Source organism: Canis lupus, chromosome 24 (genome assembly GCF_048164855.1).
Source record: "Canis lupus baileyi chromosome 24, mCanLup2.hap1, whole genome shotgun sequence".
Lineage (NCBI taxonomy): Eukaryota > Metazoa > Chordata > Mammalia > Carnivora > Canidae > Canis > Canis lupus.
Window position 1 is genome coordinate 36630982 of NC_132861.1, and position 17654 is coordinate 36648635.

The 17654-nt window shown below is 46.6% G+C and overlaps 1 protein-coding gene across 6 annotated transcripts in view; it reads right to left on the reverse strand.

Annotated features, from left to right (window-relative positions):
* Positions 1–17654, reverse strand: part of SLC39A14 (solute carrier family 39 member 14) — a 47025-nt gene that overhangs the window by 12975 nt on the left and 16396 nt on the right. For 3 of the 6 annotated variants that reach the window (XM_072796328.1, XM_072796326.1, XM_072796325.1), the window contains one exon: positions 2056–2333. In XM_072796328.1, coding sequence (XP_072652429.1) covers positions 2056–2319 — 264 coding nt within the window. In that variant the 5' untranslated portion in view covers positions 2320–2333. Of the gene's footprint in view, positions 1–2055; positions 2334–13697; positions 13792–13820; positions 13993–17654 lie in introns of those variants that run through there. The other 3 variants (XM_072796323.1, XM_072796324.1, XM_072796327.1) reach the window with 2 other exon arrangements.

Consider the following 17654-nt stretch of genomic DNA (forward strand, 5'->3'; position numbering starts at 1 on the left):
GATGGGACCTGTCCCAATCCTGGGGAGTCTGCAGACTCATCTCATGGGAGGAGAGCAAGGTAGTCCCTAAACTTGGAAAACTTTGAAGTAAAATCTCAGGCATCAGTCACCCAGTGAAAGTCACACACCTGACACACACGCACTAGAACATGGCTGCCCACGAGGTCTGGGAACAGCTGGTTTCTAATCTTTGTGAGCAGGGTGTGTTTTTTGGAAAACATGATTCTATTTGCATACCTGAAGATATAGCTTCATCCAGATACCAAATCTGCCCGCACATCACAACAGCCTGAGGAGCTATTGTATCAAAGTGCCTATTTGAGAGACTTCTCCAGAGCTACTGAGCTCCGGCATCTAAGGAGGTCTCCATGACCATATACGTAGTGTTGACCCCAGCCTGAAGAATGTGTTGACAGTGATTAGGGGAGGAAGGAAGGAAAAAATAAAGATTCACTCTACCGTGGAGCAGGCAAGGGCTGGTACAGGACATGAACACTCAGTCCCCTTAGGAGGTGGTTAGGGAATGGTTCTCACATACCGTTCTCATGAAACACTGCAGTTTTACTTCTAATTATACTTTATATACTTACACATCAGTCTTTATCTATCTGAGGTGGTTTAATACGGGTCTCTAACAGCCCTCTGGATGTGCTGACAAGTGAGAGCTTCTGGGCCCACAGAGCAGAGGGTTGGACTCTAGTGACCTCAAGACATTGCTGCCATGCCAGGAGGGCCTCTGGGGTCAGTCTGCAGGAGCCTATGCGGGCAGCCTCCTCCCCAACTCTGACATTACCTCCAGCCTGTGGTTCTGTGTCCAGGCTACCTGGTCCCTTACCTCTACAAAAAGTTGTCCTTCAAGATAAAGTCCCTGGACACCTAACCCACGGACCTTCCTTGATTACTATAGCACACACACCCCACTCCCTCTCTCGTTTCTGAGCCCTATGAAGAGTGTCCAACTCACAGCATCTAACTTATTTATTTAATTTATTTATGACAGAGAAAGAGAGAGAGAGGCAGAGACACAGGCAGAGGGAGAAGCAGGCTCCATGCAGGGAGCCCGACATGGGACTCGATCCCAGGACTCCAGGATCATGCCCTGGGCCGAAGGCAGGTGCTAAACCGCCGAGCCATCCAGGGATCCCCTAACACTCCATTTTTAAAAAAGATTTATTTATTCATTTTGAGAGAGCACGAGAATGAGAGTGAGAGAGCACGAGAATGAGAGTGAGCAAGCATGGGGGAGGGGCAGGGAGAGGGAGAATCTCAAGTAGACTTCCTGCCAAGCGTGGAGCCCAAAGTTGGACTCAATCCCACAACCCCTCCCATGACCCCAAGATCATGACCTGAGCAAAGTCAAGAGATAGATGCTCAACTAACTGAGCCACCCAGATGCCCCTAATACTTCAGTTTATTATCCGATAACTTTGTCCTCAGCTGGTTAAGCTCTCCATCTTGACAGCAAACTCTTCGACATGACTCATTTTTCTCTATTTCTCGCAGCACTCAACCCCGGGAACAGAGCAGATATATAAAGACACTGCTGGCTGACTTACATTTGGCTGCCACAAATAGCCTCAGACTATGATTAGCCAAGATGACATGGAAGAAAGAACAAAGAACGAGAAGCCAAGGACTTGGGACCAGGAACTGTGGGACCCCTGGAATTCCCTTAAAAATAATGAAGACCTTCCGCCTTCTGTTGGAGGTACTGTGAGGCTCCCCTGCAACTGCAGAGAGGCCTTGTAGAGCATAAACCCTGTGAAAAATGCTCAGCTTGCTGGCGGGGCCAGGTGATCCCACTGCAGCTGTGAGGAAGCCGGTGGAGGACTGAGGAGCCTCACTGGCTGCTTCCTCCAGTAAGGGCTCCAAAACAGCCACGTGGAAGGACAGGAGGTGCTGCTGGGGACCCAGACTAAAAGGGAAGAGCTGGCCCCTCTGCTCTGCCATCAAGGCTCGTCTGTCCCAAGCTGCTTGGGCTACTCATGCCTGATGGGACTGTGACCCCCCCCCACCCCGAGGGCAGACAGTGCTCAGCAGACCTGACAGCCTTACCGTTGAGAGGTTCCTCTGTCCGTGCAGGGTGTGGGTGACATTGTCCCGGCCTACCCCCACATCCAGGTGGTTGAGAAGGGCCTTCAGCTGCTGCAGAGTGAGGCTGTCACCCTCCCCATAGCGATGCAGGAGGTCCTGCAGGAAAGAGACTGCATTGATGGTTGGCGTCCCCGTGGACAAAGCGTGAGCTTCAGGAACAGCACTCCATAAACTGAGCAGGATCAGCTGGAAGCAGTTAAAGGCCGCTGGGTGTAGCAGCTTCATGGTGACAAATAAGCCTGCAAGAAGGAGAGGCAGGTGAGTGAGAGGCTTCAGAAACCCATCCTCTCCTCTCACTTCCCCACCAGATGCACCAGACCTGGCAGCCTCAGCTCCACACAGCCTTCTCTCCCCTCTGACTCTTCACCCTTCTCTAAAACCTCTGCCAAACTTTTGAGAAAAAGCATAGAATAAAAAAATGAAAGGACAAATCAACAGGTTTGACTAAATTTAAAAATTAAAACTGTGATTATGCTATAAAAATTATCTTTTTAGAGATACTTAGATCACAAATTAAATGATATCTGGAATTTGCTTCAAAATAACAAAGGAGGGGGTATTTGCACTAAGAGCATAGATGAAATAAGACTCAGCATGAGTTAATAACTCATGAAACTGCTTGATGAGTGAATGGGTATTTATTATATCCCCCCCTTTTTTTAAAGTAAGCTCTACACTCAATGTGGGATTCAAACTCCCCGAGATCGAGAGTTGCATGCTCTGCCGACTGAGCCAGCCAGGCACCCCTATACTATTATTACACTTTTGTACATTGGAAATTCTCCAAAATAAAAAATTTGCCTTAAAAAGAAAACACAAAAAAACTACAACTAAAAGGGGCGGGGGGAGTACACCAAACATGATGGGTTTATTTCTATACCACCTAAATTAGAGAATAAAAATGAAAGAATACTCTCTGGTTTGTTAGGAATACACACTTAAGGGGGCAAGAGGATGGGCGAAACAGGTGAAGGGGATTAAGAGGGTGCCAACTTCCAGCTATAAATTAAGACAGGGGGATGAAAAGTACAGCATAACAGGCACATGATGTGATGAGCACTAGGTGTTATACTATATGTTGGCAAAAATTGAATTTAAATAAAAATAAAGTAGTAATAGAAACCTCTAAAAAAAGTACAGCAAGGGGAACATAGTCAACGCTACTATAATAAGTTGGTGTGGTGACAGGTGGTGAATACACTTATCGTGCTGAGCACCGTGTAACATAGATAAACGTCAAATCACTATGGTCCACACCTGAAACTACTAGATTGTATGTTAACTATACTTCAATTAAAAAAACAAACTTAGGGATCCCTGGGTGACACAGCGGTTTGGCGCCTGCCTTTGGCCCAGGGCACGATCCGGGAGACCCTGGATCGAATCCCACGTCGGGCTCCCGGTGCATGGAGCCTGCTTCTCCCTCTGCCTGTGTCTCTGCCCCTCTCTCTCTATGTGACTATCATAAATAAATAAAAATTTAAAAAAAAAACAAACAAACTTAAAAGATGGATGGTGCTATATTGCTGTCTATTACAGCAAAACAGATTTCAAAAAAATACAAAACTGAATGTTAGTGAGGTGAAACAACAGAGTAGGATGCTGCCGGTGGCTAGGTAAATATCGAGACTTTTGAAAAGTTATAGGACAATAAACGGGCTCCCTGCTCATCCCTTTCCCTCTCCCTCTGCTCCTCCCCCTGATGGTGCTCTCTCTTGCTTGCTCACGCTCTCCCTCAAATAAATTTTTAAAAAGCCTATAAAATTGATACTAATAAAGCAATCCAAAAATAAAAAGGTTATAGGCAGAAAGTTATGGTCAGGTGAATTATATCAATTCATCCAATAGTATGGAGTTTAATGTTAAGCAAAGAAACAGAACAATTATGTAAAAGTTAGGCTGTGAGAAGGAAGAGGGAAATACAGGCCTGAGAGATAGCAGGGGTGATGATGATTTTCTTTCGTTAATCATTTCCCTCAGTATAGTTATAATTTAATTAGGGAAATAAACACCAGGTGGGGAAAACGAGCCTCCTATTTAATCTAGGCCCAGGAACCCAATCACTGCAGGGGTTTCCACGCCTCCCAGGCTTCCGGGGCCTGGGCACGTCCCACAGTGGATCACTCCACCTCCAGGCCATTGCTGGTGACATTGGAGCCAGAGCAGAGTGCTTAAGAACAGGCTTGTTTGCACCCTGGTTCTGTCGCTTACAAGTGGTGCAATGTTGGCCGATAAATTTAACCAGAGTCAACATTCTGGAATCAGAGCAGTGATGCAGGAACACCCAGCTGGCTCAGTCGATGATGGAGCCTACCACTCTTGATCTAGGGCCCCATATTTGGTGGCTAGATTACCTAACAAAACAAAATCTTAAAAAAAAGAAAAAAAAAAGTAGTAATGCAGCTTACCCTGGCCTTTAGTGTCAGAAAACCTGGTCTGAATTTCTGTGCCACTGTGCTGGCCAGATTAAGTGGCCTTGGGCAAGTTACTTGGGCTCTCTACTTCAGTTTTCTCTTCTATAAAATGGGTACATACCACACTGGATTATTGTGAAAATTAATGACATGAGCTACGGCAAGTCACCAAGGGCCTGACCTATAGAAAGCACTCAATCAAATGTTATAATTTTTTTAAAGGGATTTTTTTTCTTTTATTCATGGCCTAGTTCTTTTTTTTTTTCTTTTTTTTAAATATTTTATTTATTTATTCATGATAGACATAGAGAGGCAGAGACACAGGCAGAGGGAGAAGCAGGCTCCATGCTGGGAGCCTGATGCAGGACTCTATCCCAGGACTCCATGATCTCGCCCTGGGCCCAACGCAGGTGCTGAACCACTGAACCACCCAGGGATCCCCTCAAATGTTATAATTTGATTATAATCAGCAGAGTTCCTCCACTTTCAGGACCTGGGATGGGAGTCAGCTACGCCTAGAACTAACAAGAATACCCCTGTGGCTAACTTTACTCCAGGCCCATAGAACACACATCACACAATTCTCCCAGGGGACATTCCAGGCTTTAGCTTCCACACATGGGACATGCACAGATCTGGAAAATCTCACCCTTCAGTGGAATGTCCTTTGAGTTACACAAAAGAGTGGATTAGCCATCAGAACAAACGGCGGTTTTGTAAAGTGTTACTTTGAGGTTAACAACTCTCAAATCTACAGAGAACCAGAAGTTCATACAGTGAGCAGGTGGGATCTTAGGCCAAAATGGCTAAAATCCAATGTACAAAGCAAATGGTTCTCTACCTGAACACCCTGTCATCTGAGACAGGTGTTGTACTATCAAAGGAGAGCAGGGCTGTGGATTTAGCAAAGGAGGGCAAAGAGATGATGAGGGCAGCAGCCGGCTTCACCAGCGCCAACCCTGCTAATAAGCACCTGACAGTCACAGATGCCTTGAAAAGAAGTTGGGATGCTTATCTTCATCTAATAGATGAGGAAACCCGGTTTCAGAGATTAGGAAACGTGATCGATGGCCAACAAGTTGAGCAGTGAAACTAGAAATTAAATTTTTCATCAAGTGAAGCCAGGTCTGAATGAAAGGAAAGTCCATGCACTCTGAACCACTTCCCCGCTGTATGGAGACATAAAATACACGCCCTGGCTCCCCGAGGAGGCCTGAAACATCTCGCATGTCTCCTAGGCAGGGCTTCCCAATCTCTTTAAAGATTTTTTTTAAAGTAACCTCTACATCCAACGTGAGGCTCGACCTTACAACTCCAAGATCAAGAGTCGGCACATGCTACTGCCTGAACCAGCCAGGCACCCCAGCTCTTCCCAATTTCTACCACCCTCAGCAAGCACCCCAAATCCAGGCATAACGCATGCTGAAGACCTGCGCAAGAGACACCCCCCCCCCCCCCGTACACCTTAGAGGCCAGGCGGTGTTACGGGTACCTTCCTAATAAACAATGGTTCCCACTTCAGTTACATTTCTCACATTTATCTGCAGCAACCTCAAAACAAACACAAAATCACTTCAAGTGTGAGACACCCCACAGAACTTTAGCAGCTTTACCTGGATTGCCATTCATTTCAAAGTCAGCATTTACAAAACATTTGCTCTTTGCCAACTCCCTGGCCGGCTGGCACAGCTCCCCAAGTGCATGAGTACGTTCAGTGAGTGGGACCTACTGCCTGACCCAACACTCAAGACACAACCCACCCCTCAGAGCATCTAAAAACAACTGAAGGGCAGGAAGAGGTCCTGGTCCAGGGATCTTGGAGTTGCTAAAAGACACTTCAAATCCAAGTGACCCTGGCCTTTTGGTAGACACAAAAGGGGAGCCTTCTGCTCCAATAGAGATTTTTTTTTTCTTTAGCTCCCAGTTATTCTTTTTTTTTTTTTTAAGATTTTAAAAATTTGTTTATTCATGAGAATACGGGGGGGAGGGGAGAGAGAGAGAGAGAGGCAGAGACACAGGCAGAGGGAGAAGCAGGCTCCATGCAGGGAGCCCAACGCGGGACTCAATCCTGGGTCTCCAGGATCACCCCCTGGGCTGAAGGCGCTAAACCACTGAGCCACCCGGGCTGCCCGCTCCCAGTTATTCTTAGGGGGGAAAAAAAAGTTTATGAAAGATTCTTTGGAGGAAAGAAAGGAGAGTGGACGAGAACACATAGAGTTCTTGATGCAGATGGATGGTGGTGCTGAGCAGGGGTCATCCGTCACCTTGTGGGCCCAGCTGCAGGACAAGCCCAGTCTCTGATGGCTATGGAAATGGGCAGGCCCCTGGGTGGGCCGCTCTGGTCTTTCCAGGGAGCCAAGCCAGCTGCGCTCAAGGACACCTTCCAGGAGTCCTAAGAGAAGCGCACAGGACAGGAAAACAAGCTGGAAAGAGACAAAGGTTTGAAATGTGCTCTTGGCTCAGAGGACCAGGCTCTCCCACTCAAGAGAAGTTGGAGTCTCTCCACTCCTTTGTTCACTTGGCCTGGGTTCAAAGAAGTCAATTATTTTAGTGCCTTTAGGTCTGCCTCCAAGGCGCCAGACCCAGCCCTTCTAGGGGGAAGTAAAAAACCCCCAGGGAGAAAGTCAGTGAGAGCCGCTTGCTTTCAGACCCTCTGTGAACCTTCAGGTCTCTCTACCATCTTGGGGGCTCCTAATTCCACCTGCCTGCCATCCACCCATCCCTTCACTTGGCTCAGAAGAATCTTATCCTAAACACGGCATTTCTGTGCTGTGGACATAGTTTTACTGTTGTATTTACCACACTGTTGGTTTTCTATGCCCACCTCCCGTCAGACATGAGCAAACATTGATTTCTCTCTATGGTGATACAGTGGCACCTTTTCCTGATGCTGGATCTTCTAGGCCTCCCAACATCCACTTCCTTCCCTGACTACCAGCTGGCCCACCGTTCTCATTCTCAGATCCCTCTGAGCAAGGAATGAACAGGGAAGAAAAGAAAAGAATGCTCCAGAGACAACTGTATCCGAGGCCACTGGTAAGCCGCAGGAAATGGGTGAAAGATGTTTGTAAGCACACCTACTTGGGCCTATCCTGTAACCCCTCAAATGATGGGTTATGTAGGAGCACCATGAATTCTAAAGCTAGAATTCAAGCTGATGTCTTAGCTGCAGATTGAATGGCAGCATTCAGGGCAAGGGCATCTCAACTGGGTTTTTACAAAGCGCTTGACTTAAAATTTTACAAAGCACTTAACTTAAAAGGTTGATTGTCCATACCAAAGCAAGCAAGCAAGAATGGCCATGGGGGTTGGAGGGGTAGCAGAGAGCGAGGGGGATGCCACAGTGACAGAAACAATGGCTCCCCAGAACCCTTGGCCCCACCACTGGCTGGCCTCAGTGAATCACCTTAAGCTTTCCTCTGAACTGTCTTCTCCTCCACCTAAAATCCAAAGGATGTCAAAAGAAGTGTCTAGTTCTCTTATGTTCCTCTTGGGGACAGACAGTAGGGGGTCTCTGAGGTACCTGTGACCTCAGCACATCCAGGGCTCCAGGGCTATGAGTGACCCAGCTAACTATGAGGCAATTCCCCACCCCTCTGGGGATTCTTTCCAGGTCAACAGTTCACTTCTGTAGAACAGCTTTTGATAGATTGGTCTTTCTCCAGTAGAACTGTCTCCCCAGGGGAGACTCCTCACTAATGGTTAACTATTGAGGGGTAAACAAATGCAGATGGCCCCAGGGGAGTCAAGGGGGCAACATTCCTGCACCTCTATTAGGAGAGGTATACAAAACCCTGAAACTCGCAGACAAAGACAAAGCTAGGGGGAACAGAGTGGGTGGGGAAGGTCTTGAGGAATCAAGAACACTGGGCATCTGTCTTCAGAACACTGGGCATCTGTCTTCCTCATCCATGAAATACCAAAGGAAGTGCTGGCTTTGGCAGGAGAAGGACCACTGGGCCTGAAAGCCAATTTGCAGGGACTCCACTCAACACACTCATCTCACTGGGTCTGTTTCCTTAGTTCACAAAGAGGGAAAAGAAATCTTCAGCGTTTTCTCAATATTAAGAAAGATAAAGTACGTTGAAACATTATATGAAAATAAAGACCTGAGTTCAGATGGAGAACCCAAATGGTTTTCACAATTTTCCTTCCCCTAAATCATTAACATTTGAGTAAAACATGAGCAAAACCAAAACAAAACACCAAGAGTAACCAAACAAGAGGGTAGACATAGTCTAATATAGTAGCTTCAAATCCAGAGGCAGGTTAAGAAATCCAAGAGGCACCACCCATGGCCCACCTCTGACGCCTGGCCCAGCCTCACAGCCATTAGCAGGGACAGCGGAGAAGAGCTAGAGTTCTCACTAACCTCCCCCACATCTGCAGAGGCAAGCGGTTGCCAATCCCTTTTCCTCTCCAATTAAGGAGTAGTGGGAAAAGCTGCTGGGAAAATAAAAAGGTGACACTGAAACAAGAACAATGAGTGACTCTCTTTTGAGGGAAATGGGAGCTCCAAGGCCATAGACTGAACTGGAGAAATGATCCACATCCAGTGAGTATACCTCCCCCTCCAACACCAGTGGGACACACCCCCCAAATCTGTGGGCTGAGCCATGCCACAGGAGCTGCTACTAACACCCAGAATCTGGGACAGATCCATCTGCCCCATCTCATCTCCACATTCCTACTGGTGCAAGGCTCAGTAAACAGGTGAGAAATACGCAGCCCTTAACATTGCTGGTGCTAGAGTAGGGGGCAAGTCAGCCCCAGTGTAGAGTCATGGTCATGTTTTAGAGCTGACAAAGTCCAACAGCACTAGCGTGAACATGATGGAAACATAATGCAAAAGACAAAGACATCACCCAAAGTAAAACATAACTCCAGAGAAGCAATTCTTCCCAACTGCCTCACACTGCACAATAAATTAAAACATTAATGCAATAAAACCAGAGCTCAAAGATGAAATTACAAAACCAAATGAGATCAAAGAGAATGCAGGCTTCCTAAAAAAAGAACAAAACATCACTAAACAATCAATCAATAAATTATAATGAACATAGAACAAAATTCTACCAGTAATTTAAAATAGAAACATTGACAAAAAGAGGGTCCAAGATAACCACAGTAAATGTAGATGGAAAAGACAGATTCATCTCACTGATGTGTCCCAATGGGAGGTGGGGAATGAGGGGCGCTAGTGGCTCAAGTGGGCAGACCTTGCAACTCTTGGTCTTGGGGTTGTAAGTTCAAGCCCCAGTTTGGGTGCAGGGATTACTAAAAAAATGAATCTAAAAACAAAACAAACAAAAAATGTAATGAGAAGACAATGATACCAAACATAGGATAACTGGGGTTCCTAAAGTTCCTAAACCCAAGACTGGATTCCAAGGTATGTTCAAAGATAAAGGGCACAAGATTTCCCTGAAACGAAAGGAGCAACAGAACCTGAAGACTGAAATAATAAACTACCTCCCACAACAATCTGAAGCAGAATGCTAAACTTGAAAGATGTTTTCAGGCATCAAAAAGGAACTTTTTCCCCAAAAAAATTTTATTACAGAAATTGTGAAACATATTAAAACTCTCTTAAGAGGCAGAAAATACAGACTTCCCTCATCTTCCCCAGAGCAACATTCAGTATCAGAAGAAAATGCACCAATGTTTACATCAGTGGGAGAGAAAAGAACCAGAGATATGGGATCCCTGGGTGGCACAGCGGTTTAGCGCCTGCCTTTGGCCCGGGGCGCAATCCTGGAGACCTGGGATCGAATCCCACGTCGGGCTCCCTGCATGGAGCCTGCTTCTCCCTCTACCTATGTCTCTGCCTCTCTCTCTCTCTCTCTCTCTCTCTCTGTGACTATCATAAATAAATAAAAATTAAAAAAAAAAAAAAAAAAAAGAACCAGAGATATTGTTCCCAGCCGAGATGTCACACAAATCTAGTGAGGACAACAGGCAGAAATTCTCAAGCATGAAAGAAGTCAAAGGCTATAGTCTCCTTCCTAGAGTGCGAAAACAGAAGAATGAAATGCAGCTAATATAGAGAAATAAAGATCTTAGGAAAGCAGAAACCATGGTAAAAGTACTGATGGTAAACATTAAGGTAAAACCCTTAGAAAAATAAACCCTGGGGATTATGGTTACAGTACAGAACCTAAGTGTTATAAAAATGGACAATTTACAAGACAAGACAAAAAGATGAGGACACATTTGAAAAAAAAAAAAAAGATGAGGACACAAAAATGTGAAAATGCTAATGTCCTCATCTCTCCTAGCAGGAATAAATACTATCTAAAACAGTTATTATAGATATGACTCAGTTTTTGTTTTTAAACCTCTTTTACGAAATAATCTCTTGGTGAAAAAACATATTTCTTTAAAGCTTAATAATTCCTTTAATTTTACTGCTTCCTTTTCTTCTGTTACATTCAGGGAAATTTTAAATACTTCTCTGTAAGATGATTTCTTTCTCTATATGCATTCATCTGTAAGTATGCTTAGAAGATTATCCAGCAGAGTATCTACCTAATAGTAGTGAGGACCATTTGAATGGTGGGATTTGGAGCATTTGTTTTTAGTTTTTTACTTCAACTCACTGATGTGTCCCAATGGGAGGTGGGGATAAGGGCAATACACGTAAACATAGGTGGTTATTTTTATAGTCAAGGAGTTAGGGTGAACTTTCTAAATATGGCATAAAACCTACAATCTATAAAAGCAATGATCAGTACATCTGACTACAAAAACCGCCCAGTGTTCTATAAATTAGTATACTCCCAGTATTCGTGCTCAAACTAATAGTGATACAGTCGTCTGAATGAGAAAACCAGTAGCCTCACAGCCCGGTCCTCGGGGGAAATACCCTACTGGCTCTCTGGAGTTCAAAGAATTTTTGAGAACTACCATCCAGTATGCAGCACCCCCCCACCCCCATTCACCAAAAGAACCATGTCCAAGAAGCCACCCTCCTCTGGGGTGGGCTGAAATCCCCTCCAAGTACAGTGCAAACACAGTGGCTTGAAAGCCAGCCCTCCTCCTCACCCAAGAGGCCCAGGTCTCAATGGGCCCATTCTTCTGCCCCCTCCAGGCTTCTGCTCTCTTACACACCCTAAAAGGATGTCTTCTCTTCTCCCAGCTCCCACTCCCAGAACCTTAGCCTGGAGCTTTGGCTCAACCAAAGGCCACCCAGAAATCAGGCCTGATTTCTGCAAACAGTGCAGGAGGTCTGCTGGGTGGAGGGGCGGGAGAAGGGTGGTGTTACCTAGGGGCAGTGGCCCATTTACTTTCCCCAGAAAAACCCCTTGTTGCTGGGAGGGGCAGGATGAGAAACTTTATATATATATAAAAAGTGGGGACTCAGAAGCAGGGAACAAAATTAGAACCAGCAGCCAGCCTGCTGCTCATTGAGTAATATTTACTGAGCCCCCACTGTGTGTGTGCCTATGGGAGGGAGATTGAGAAAGTCAGAGCCTGGAGTCAGGGCCCAGTGTAGACAGCTGAGGCGGGGTGGGGGTGGGGTGGGGTGATGCAGCTAGCGGCTTGACTTAGCCACCTGCTGAGCCCTGAGTGAGGGAAATGACAGCCAGGCCCTGAGGGCTGGACCAGTAGGGGAGAGAGGAAGTGCATTTTGCCAGGCTCCTGCATTCAGCTGGAGCCTGGACTTGACAAAGCAGAGAAGTCTTCCAAAACTAACTAAATGAGTCAGGCGGCCTGGGGAGCAGCAGCCAGTAGGGGCTTCCCCACCAGAGGCTAGGTCAAGAGTCACTGCTGTTCTCATCATTCATCCATCACCACTTCCCAGACACTTGGTTGCAAAATTCTGACCTGTTGTCCCTTAAGTCCACTCCTGTTTGTCAGACCACGGGGCCCGACATGTGGCTTAGGAAACACAGTGCTCACATCCACCACTTACGTCACCTGCCTGAAGCAAAACTCCCTAACTTGTTATTCAAAGTCAAATAAATAAGAAAAATGTATGATCTAGCTGCTAAATCATCAGACAACATGACAAGCTGGGCAGACCTGGGTTCAAATCTGAGGCCTGCCACTTATTTACCATGTGCCCCCAGTACAATTAAGCCATGAGACGTCCCACCTCACAGGGGCACGCTGATAAGAGAGAGCTTAGTCTGTTCCTTCCCTTTCAACCCCCAACCTCTCAGGCCAATCCCTTCACCTACAGCTGACTCCTGCCTAATCTCAGAAGGCAGTTCAGTGCGGGCACCTGGGTGGCTCAGTCGATTAAGATTAAGTGTCTGACTTGAGCTCAGGTAGTGATCCCAGTGTCCTGGGATTGAGCCCCATGTGGTCTCCCTGCTCAGCACAGAATCTGCTTGTCCCTCTTCCTCTGCTTGTGCTCTCTCTCTCAAATAAATAAATAAAATCTTAAAAGAAAGAAGCTTAGTGCTATCTTCTTCCAGGAACACTCTTTGGACACTCTTCTCCAACTACCTTGGACTCATCATCTGGTGTCCCAGGGATCCCTCCCAACAGATTTTTTGCTCCTTGAAAGCCAGGAGGGCCTCACTTTACTCCTCCCCAGAACACAGTGCCTGGACCAGTGCTGGGCACACAAGGAAGGGAAAGCAGAAAATCTGCTGGAAGATGTGAAGTCCAATGTCCCTTCTATTATTTTTTTAAGACTTTATTTATTCATGAGAGAGAGAGAGAGAGAGAGAGAGAGAGAGAGGCAAAGACATAGGCAGAGGGAAAAGCAGGCTCCCTGAAGGAGCCCAGTGTGAGACTCAATCCCGGGACCCTGGGATCACGCCCTGAGCTGAAGGCAGAGTCTCAACCACTGAGCCACCCAGGCGTCCCTCCAACATGATGTTTGCCTGCATTGTCCTTACAGCTTGATAAGAAACAGGGAGCTCAGTGCCCCCTTCCAGAGACATTCTGTCTCCCCAACCTGGGGCCTTCAGATATTATCTGAAGTCAGCGGCCAACACCACTTACTACTCTCCTATTCTCTAGACTAAACAATCCCCATTCCTTCAATTTCATTTATATTCATTGAACTAAAAGCTAGCTACATCTACCAGACTTTTAAAAACTGAGCCCAAGAGTTCATTTTTTTCAATAAGTATTCATTGCATACTGGCTTTATACCAGGAATCACACTAGGTACTGAGGATGCCTGGTAGCTGTCCTCAGGGAGTAGGGAAAGCAAATAATTCAGCAACTTACAAGAACGATGATGACAAGGGTCATCATGTTGTTCAGGGTTCAGCCAGGAATTTAAACAGAAAGGGATTTTGTGGAACATATTGAACGGCTTAGAGAATCATGGGAAGAGGTGAAGAAACATACAGCACACTGTAGACTGAGGAGGGCTCCCCAGATCACAGGGTAGAGATGGATCACCAAGGAGCAGCTGCCTCTCCTGCCATCAGGTGGTATGGTATCAAGAAGCTGCCTGCTTCAGAACGATGTCGCCCCTGCCATGATCTATACCAGCAAAATGGATGTCCTGGGTTGCATCCTGAGGAAGAGGATATTCACACATTTAAGACTGGATCAAGGGGCACCTGGGTGGCTCAGTGGTTAAGCGTCTGCCTTTGGGTCATAATCCTGGGATCGAGTCCCGAATTGGGCTCCCCACAGAGAGCCTGCTTTTCCCTCTGCCTCTCTCTGTGTCTATGACTAAATAAATAAAATCTTAAAAAAAAAAAAAAAAAAAAAAAGCCTGGATTGAGGGCAGCTAATCAGTGAATCCAAGTCACAGTGGAATTTTAGTGCAAGTGAGTTTCTGACTCTACTTTTAGTAGGTTCAGAACATAATTATCCAAAGTAGTGTGCTTGAGATAGTGAAAGGAGGCACTGTGAATAAACACATGGCGAGAACAGGAGTAAACCACAGAGTGGCCTGGGCACGGAGGCCTGGTTGAGTAGGCGGGGTACAGGATGCTACGGGGAACACGGTGGGGCGATCAAATCTAGCATCAGAAAAGGCCTCCAAAAAGAAACATTATTTTAGCAGAGACATGAGGGCATGTAAAAGTGGGCCAGGAAAGGTCATGGCGGTGGGGGTGAAGTAGAATGTTCTGGAATGTAGCTGCGAAGATGGCACACAGAAGAACTTACAAGTTCAGTAAAACATGTTAAGGTGGCTGGACTTCATTTCCAGTAAAGAGGTGATCAGATTTGTGATTTTAGTGTACTAGTCTGGTTATGGTCTGGAGAACGGACTTGAGGTGGTCAAGCACTAAAGCTGGGAGACCAAGAGGCGCTCTTGAATATGGGTGGAAGAAAGAACACAGCACTCAGTTTGTTCTCAAGAGCAAAGCGTCTTTCTCCTTACTTCAACCCAGCCTGGTGTGCTTCCCCTGCCCCTGCAGGCCTCCTAGTTTTCCATTAAAAAAACCAAATGGGCTCCTCTCTAGCAGCTATTAGGAAGGAAGAAGCCACATCATTGTCTTCATAACCAAAAGTATCAGAGTGAGTTAAAAAAGACCAACCTACCTCCTGCCATCATTTCCTAAATCAGGGTCAAACAGGTCTGCACAACTGTCCTGCTGTCACAAGAGTGCCATTTATAAATGCTAACTCCCAACTCCCTGCAGCAACACTGCGGGCAAAATTTGCCACCAAGAGCCTCTGCCTACAAGTCTCTTATGCTGTCTTCTTCCCCAAATGGGTAAGAATGATCCTCTGAGCCTCAGGCTCCCTCTGGGAGGTGAGGTGGGCCCTTACCAGACAGTGAGCCTTTATAAGACCCTGAGCTACACCCAGCAGAGGCACGCTTGGTTTTCCTGATGCAGTGAACCTCTCTCTACCAGGAGCCAGGACCTGGGCAGCTCCACTGCTCTGTAGCAAAGACTATCTCTGGGCAGCCCTGGTGGCACAGAGGTTTAGTGCCGCCTGCAGCCCAGGGCGTGATCCTGGGATCCCGGGATCGAGTCCCACGTCAGGCTCCCTGCATGGAGCCTGCTTCTCCCTCTGCCTGTGTCTCTGCCTCTCTCTCTGTGTCTCTATGGATAAATAAAATTAAAAATCTTAAAAAAAAAAAGACTATCTCTGCCTTGGGGCCAGCTGCTCCACCTGCCCCTCCTCTTCAATGCCCTTCTGCACACTACCTCCCCCTATAACAGCCCTTCCATCCTTAAGCTGGCTCAAGCCCCTGACTCCTCGTCAAAGACTCTGACCATGCCAATCTCCACAGTGAGATGCTGAACTGTGTGATAATTTTTTCTAGAAAACTGGTTCTCAAAGCGTGGCCCCTGGACCAGCATCATCATCATCACCTGGGAACTTGCTGCAAGTGCAAATTCTCGGCTGCACCAAAGCAGATGAGTCAGCAACTCTGGGGTGGGGCCCAGCACTCGATTTCTTCAAAGAGGACAACCCCTTCTTGCCTAGCTCCTGCTCCTGCATGTGACCAGAGGCCCCAGTAGAGAGGCACAGATTTCTCAGCAGAGTCATAAATGAGCCCTATTTTTATGAAAAAGAGGATTATTGGGGAAAAGAAAGAAAAAACCCCTTATTTCCAAATTGGGGAAAGTGACAGGAAAGGGAGGGACACTGAGTAATTACATCCCTGAATCATATTCCTCCACTTTCCCTCCCACTGTCCCAACTGCCCACATGGCTCATCACTGACCCAAGGTTACTGGCAGTTACCATCTAATTATTGAGGCAAAGGCTTTCCCACATCCTGCTTCCTCACTGCAGGCCTTGCCACGTGACCAGAGAACCCCTCTTCCTATGATTCCTAAAGAGAAACCAGAGTCGCCCACAGCTTCATGCTATATCTGCTTATAGACTCCATCTCATTCCCTCCACTCCCCTGCACCATGCCATCCTACCTCTCATGCTAAAATAATGCTACCTTCCCAGCACTTTCTTCCACCCCACAGCAAGCTCAATCCCTCTGCCTATAGTTAGGACTAAGAGTCCCTGCAACTAGACCCTAACGCTTGCACCATCGCCTGTGTTTATTCTCTGGCCTGGACCCTGGGTTCATATCGGGAATGCCCTACCCACACCCCTCTTCACCCCTGTACCTCCTGTCTTTGCAACCCACAGGCTAGAAGTCTGATTAACACCTGCTAGAAACACCTGTCAGAAAGTCTGCATGTGTTTCAAGCATTCTCTTCATAAGGTATGAAGGGCCTGGATGTGGAGGAGGAAAAAAAAAAAAAAAAGGATGACATGCAGGCAACAAAGCTCCCCCTCTGACCCACCCTAAATCTTCCTAGCACAGGTCCCACCATTCGGGGAAGCACCCTTACCTTCCTCTGGTTCCTACCATTCTTGTCTCAACTGTGTTCTGTCCTTGAAGGCCAACTGGTTCTAATACTTTCGACTACCTTCCCAGGTTGCTTCATAACAGTCCTAGGTTGGTAGAACCTACATAAGCACCTGCTGCATGAATATGTAAATACAAATGCATATATATGCAAATGTACCATCTTGTCTGGAGATTACAGAGATAGGCTTCACTGAAGATGCCCCACTTACAGCCGTGGGGTCAAGGGCAGGACCAAGTGAGAGTGTCTTCCCAAAGCCCACTCCAAAGGGGCAAAGGAAAGCATGAGGATCTGACCCTTTGCCCTCCGGATTGTCCCTTCTCTGCCAGAGCTCTACAGAGGCTGTCAAGAGCACACAGATGGATTCCAGAGCAAAGGCAACCAGGTTTCTGCCTCTTATCACAAGATACAGAACAGCGCCAACAAAAGACCCACATGGGCAAAGTTCCCCTTCTGCAGGTTAAAACATCCCAAAGGCTGTGGGTACAGCAGCAGTCTGGACAATCCATTGCAGAAGTGACTTCCCTAAAAACACTACTATTTATGCATGTATTTCCACTTTCCCTTCCACTTCCCCACTTCCTATAAACTGCTTGCCTATTAAAAAGGGATCAACATTCTGACCAGACTTAGAGGCTTAACCCCTCTCCAACCAACCCCAACCCCAACCCCAACCTTGAGGGGCAACTGGATTACTCCCTGGAAAGTGTTTCTGATTTTGGCTTGCAACTCAGACGAGCTGTAGTTTGGGTGACTTTCCACCCAAAACAGAGAGGGGGTTAGAAAAGAATGATTCGAGGGCAGCACTACTCACAATAACAAAAACCTTGGAGGCAACCCCCAAAACCCATCAGCAAGAGTAGATGAATAAATGAACCAATTCTCACAACAGAAT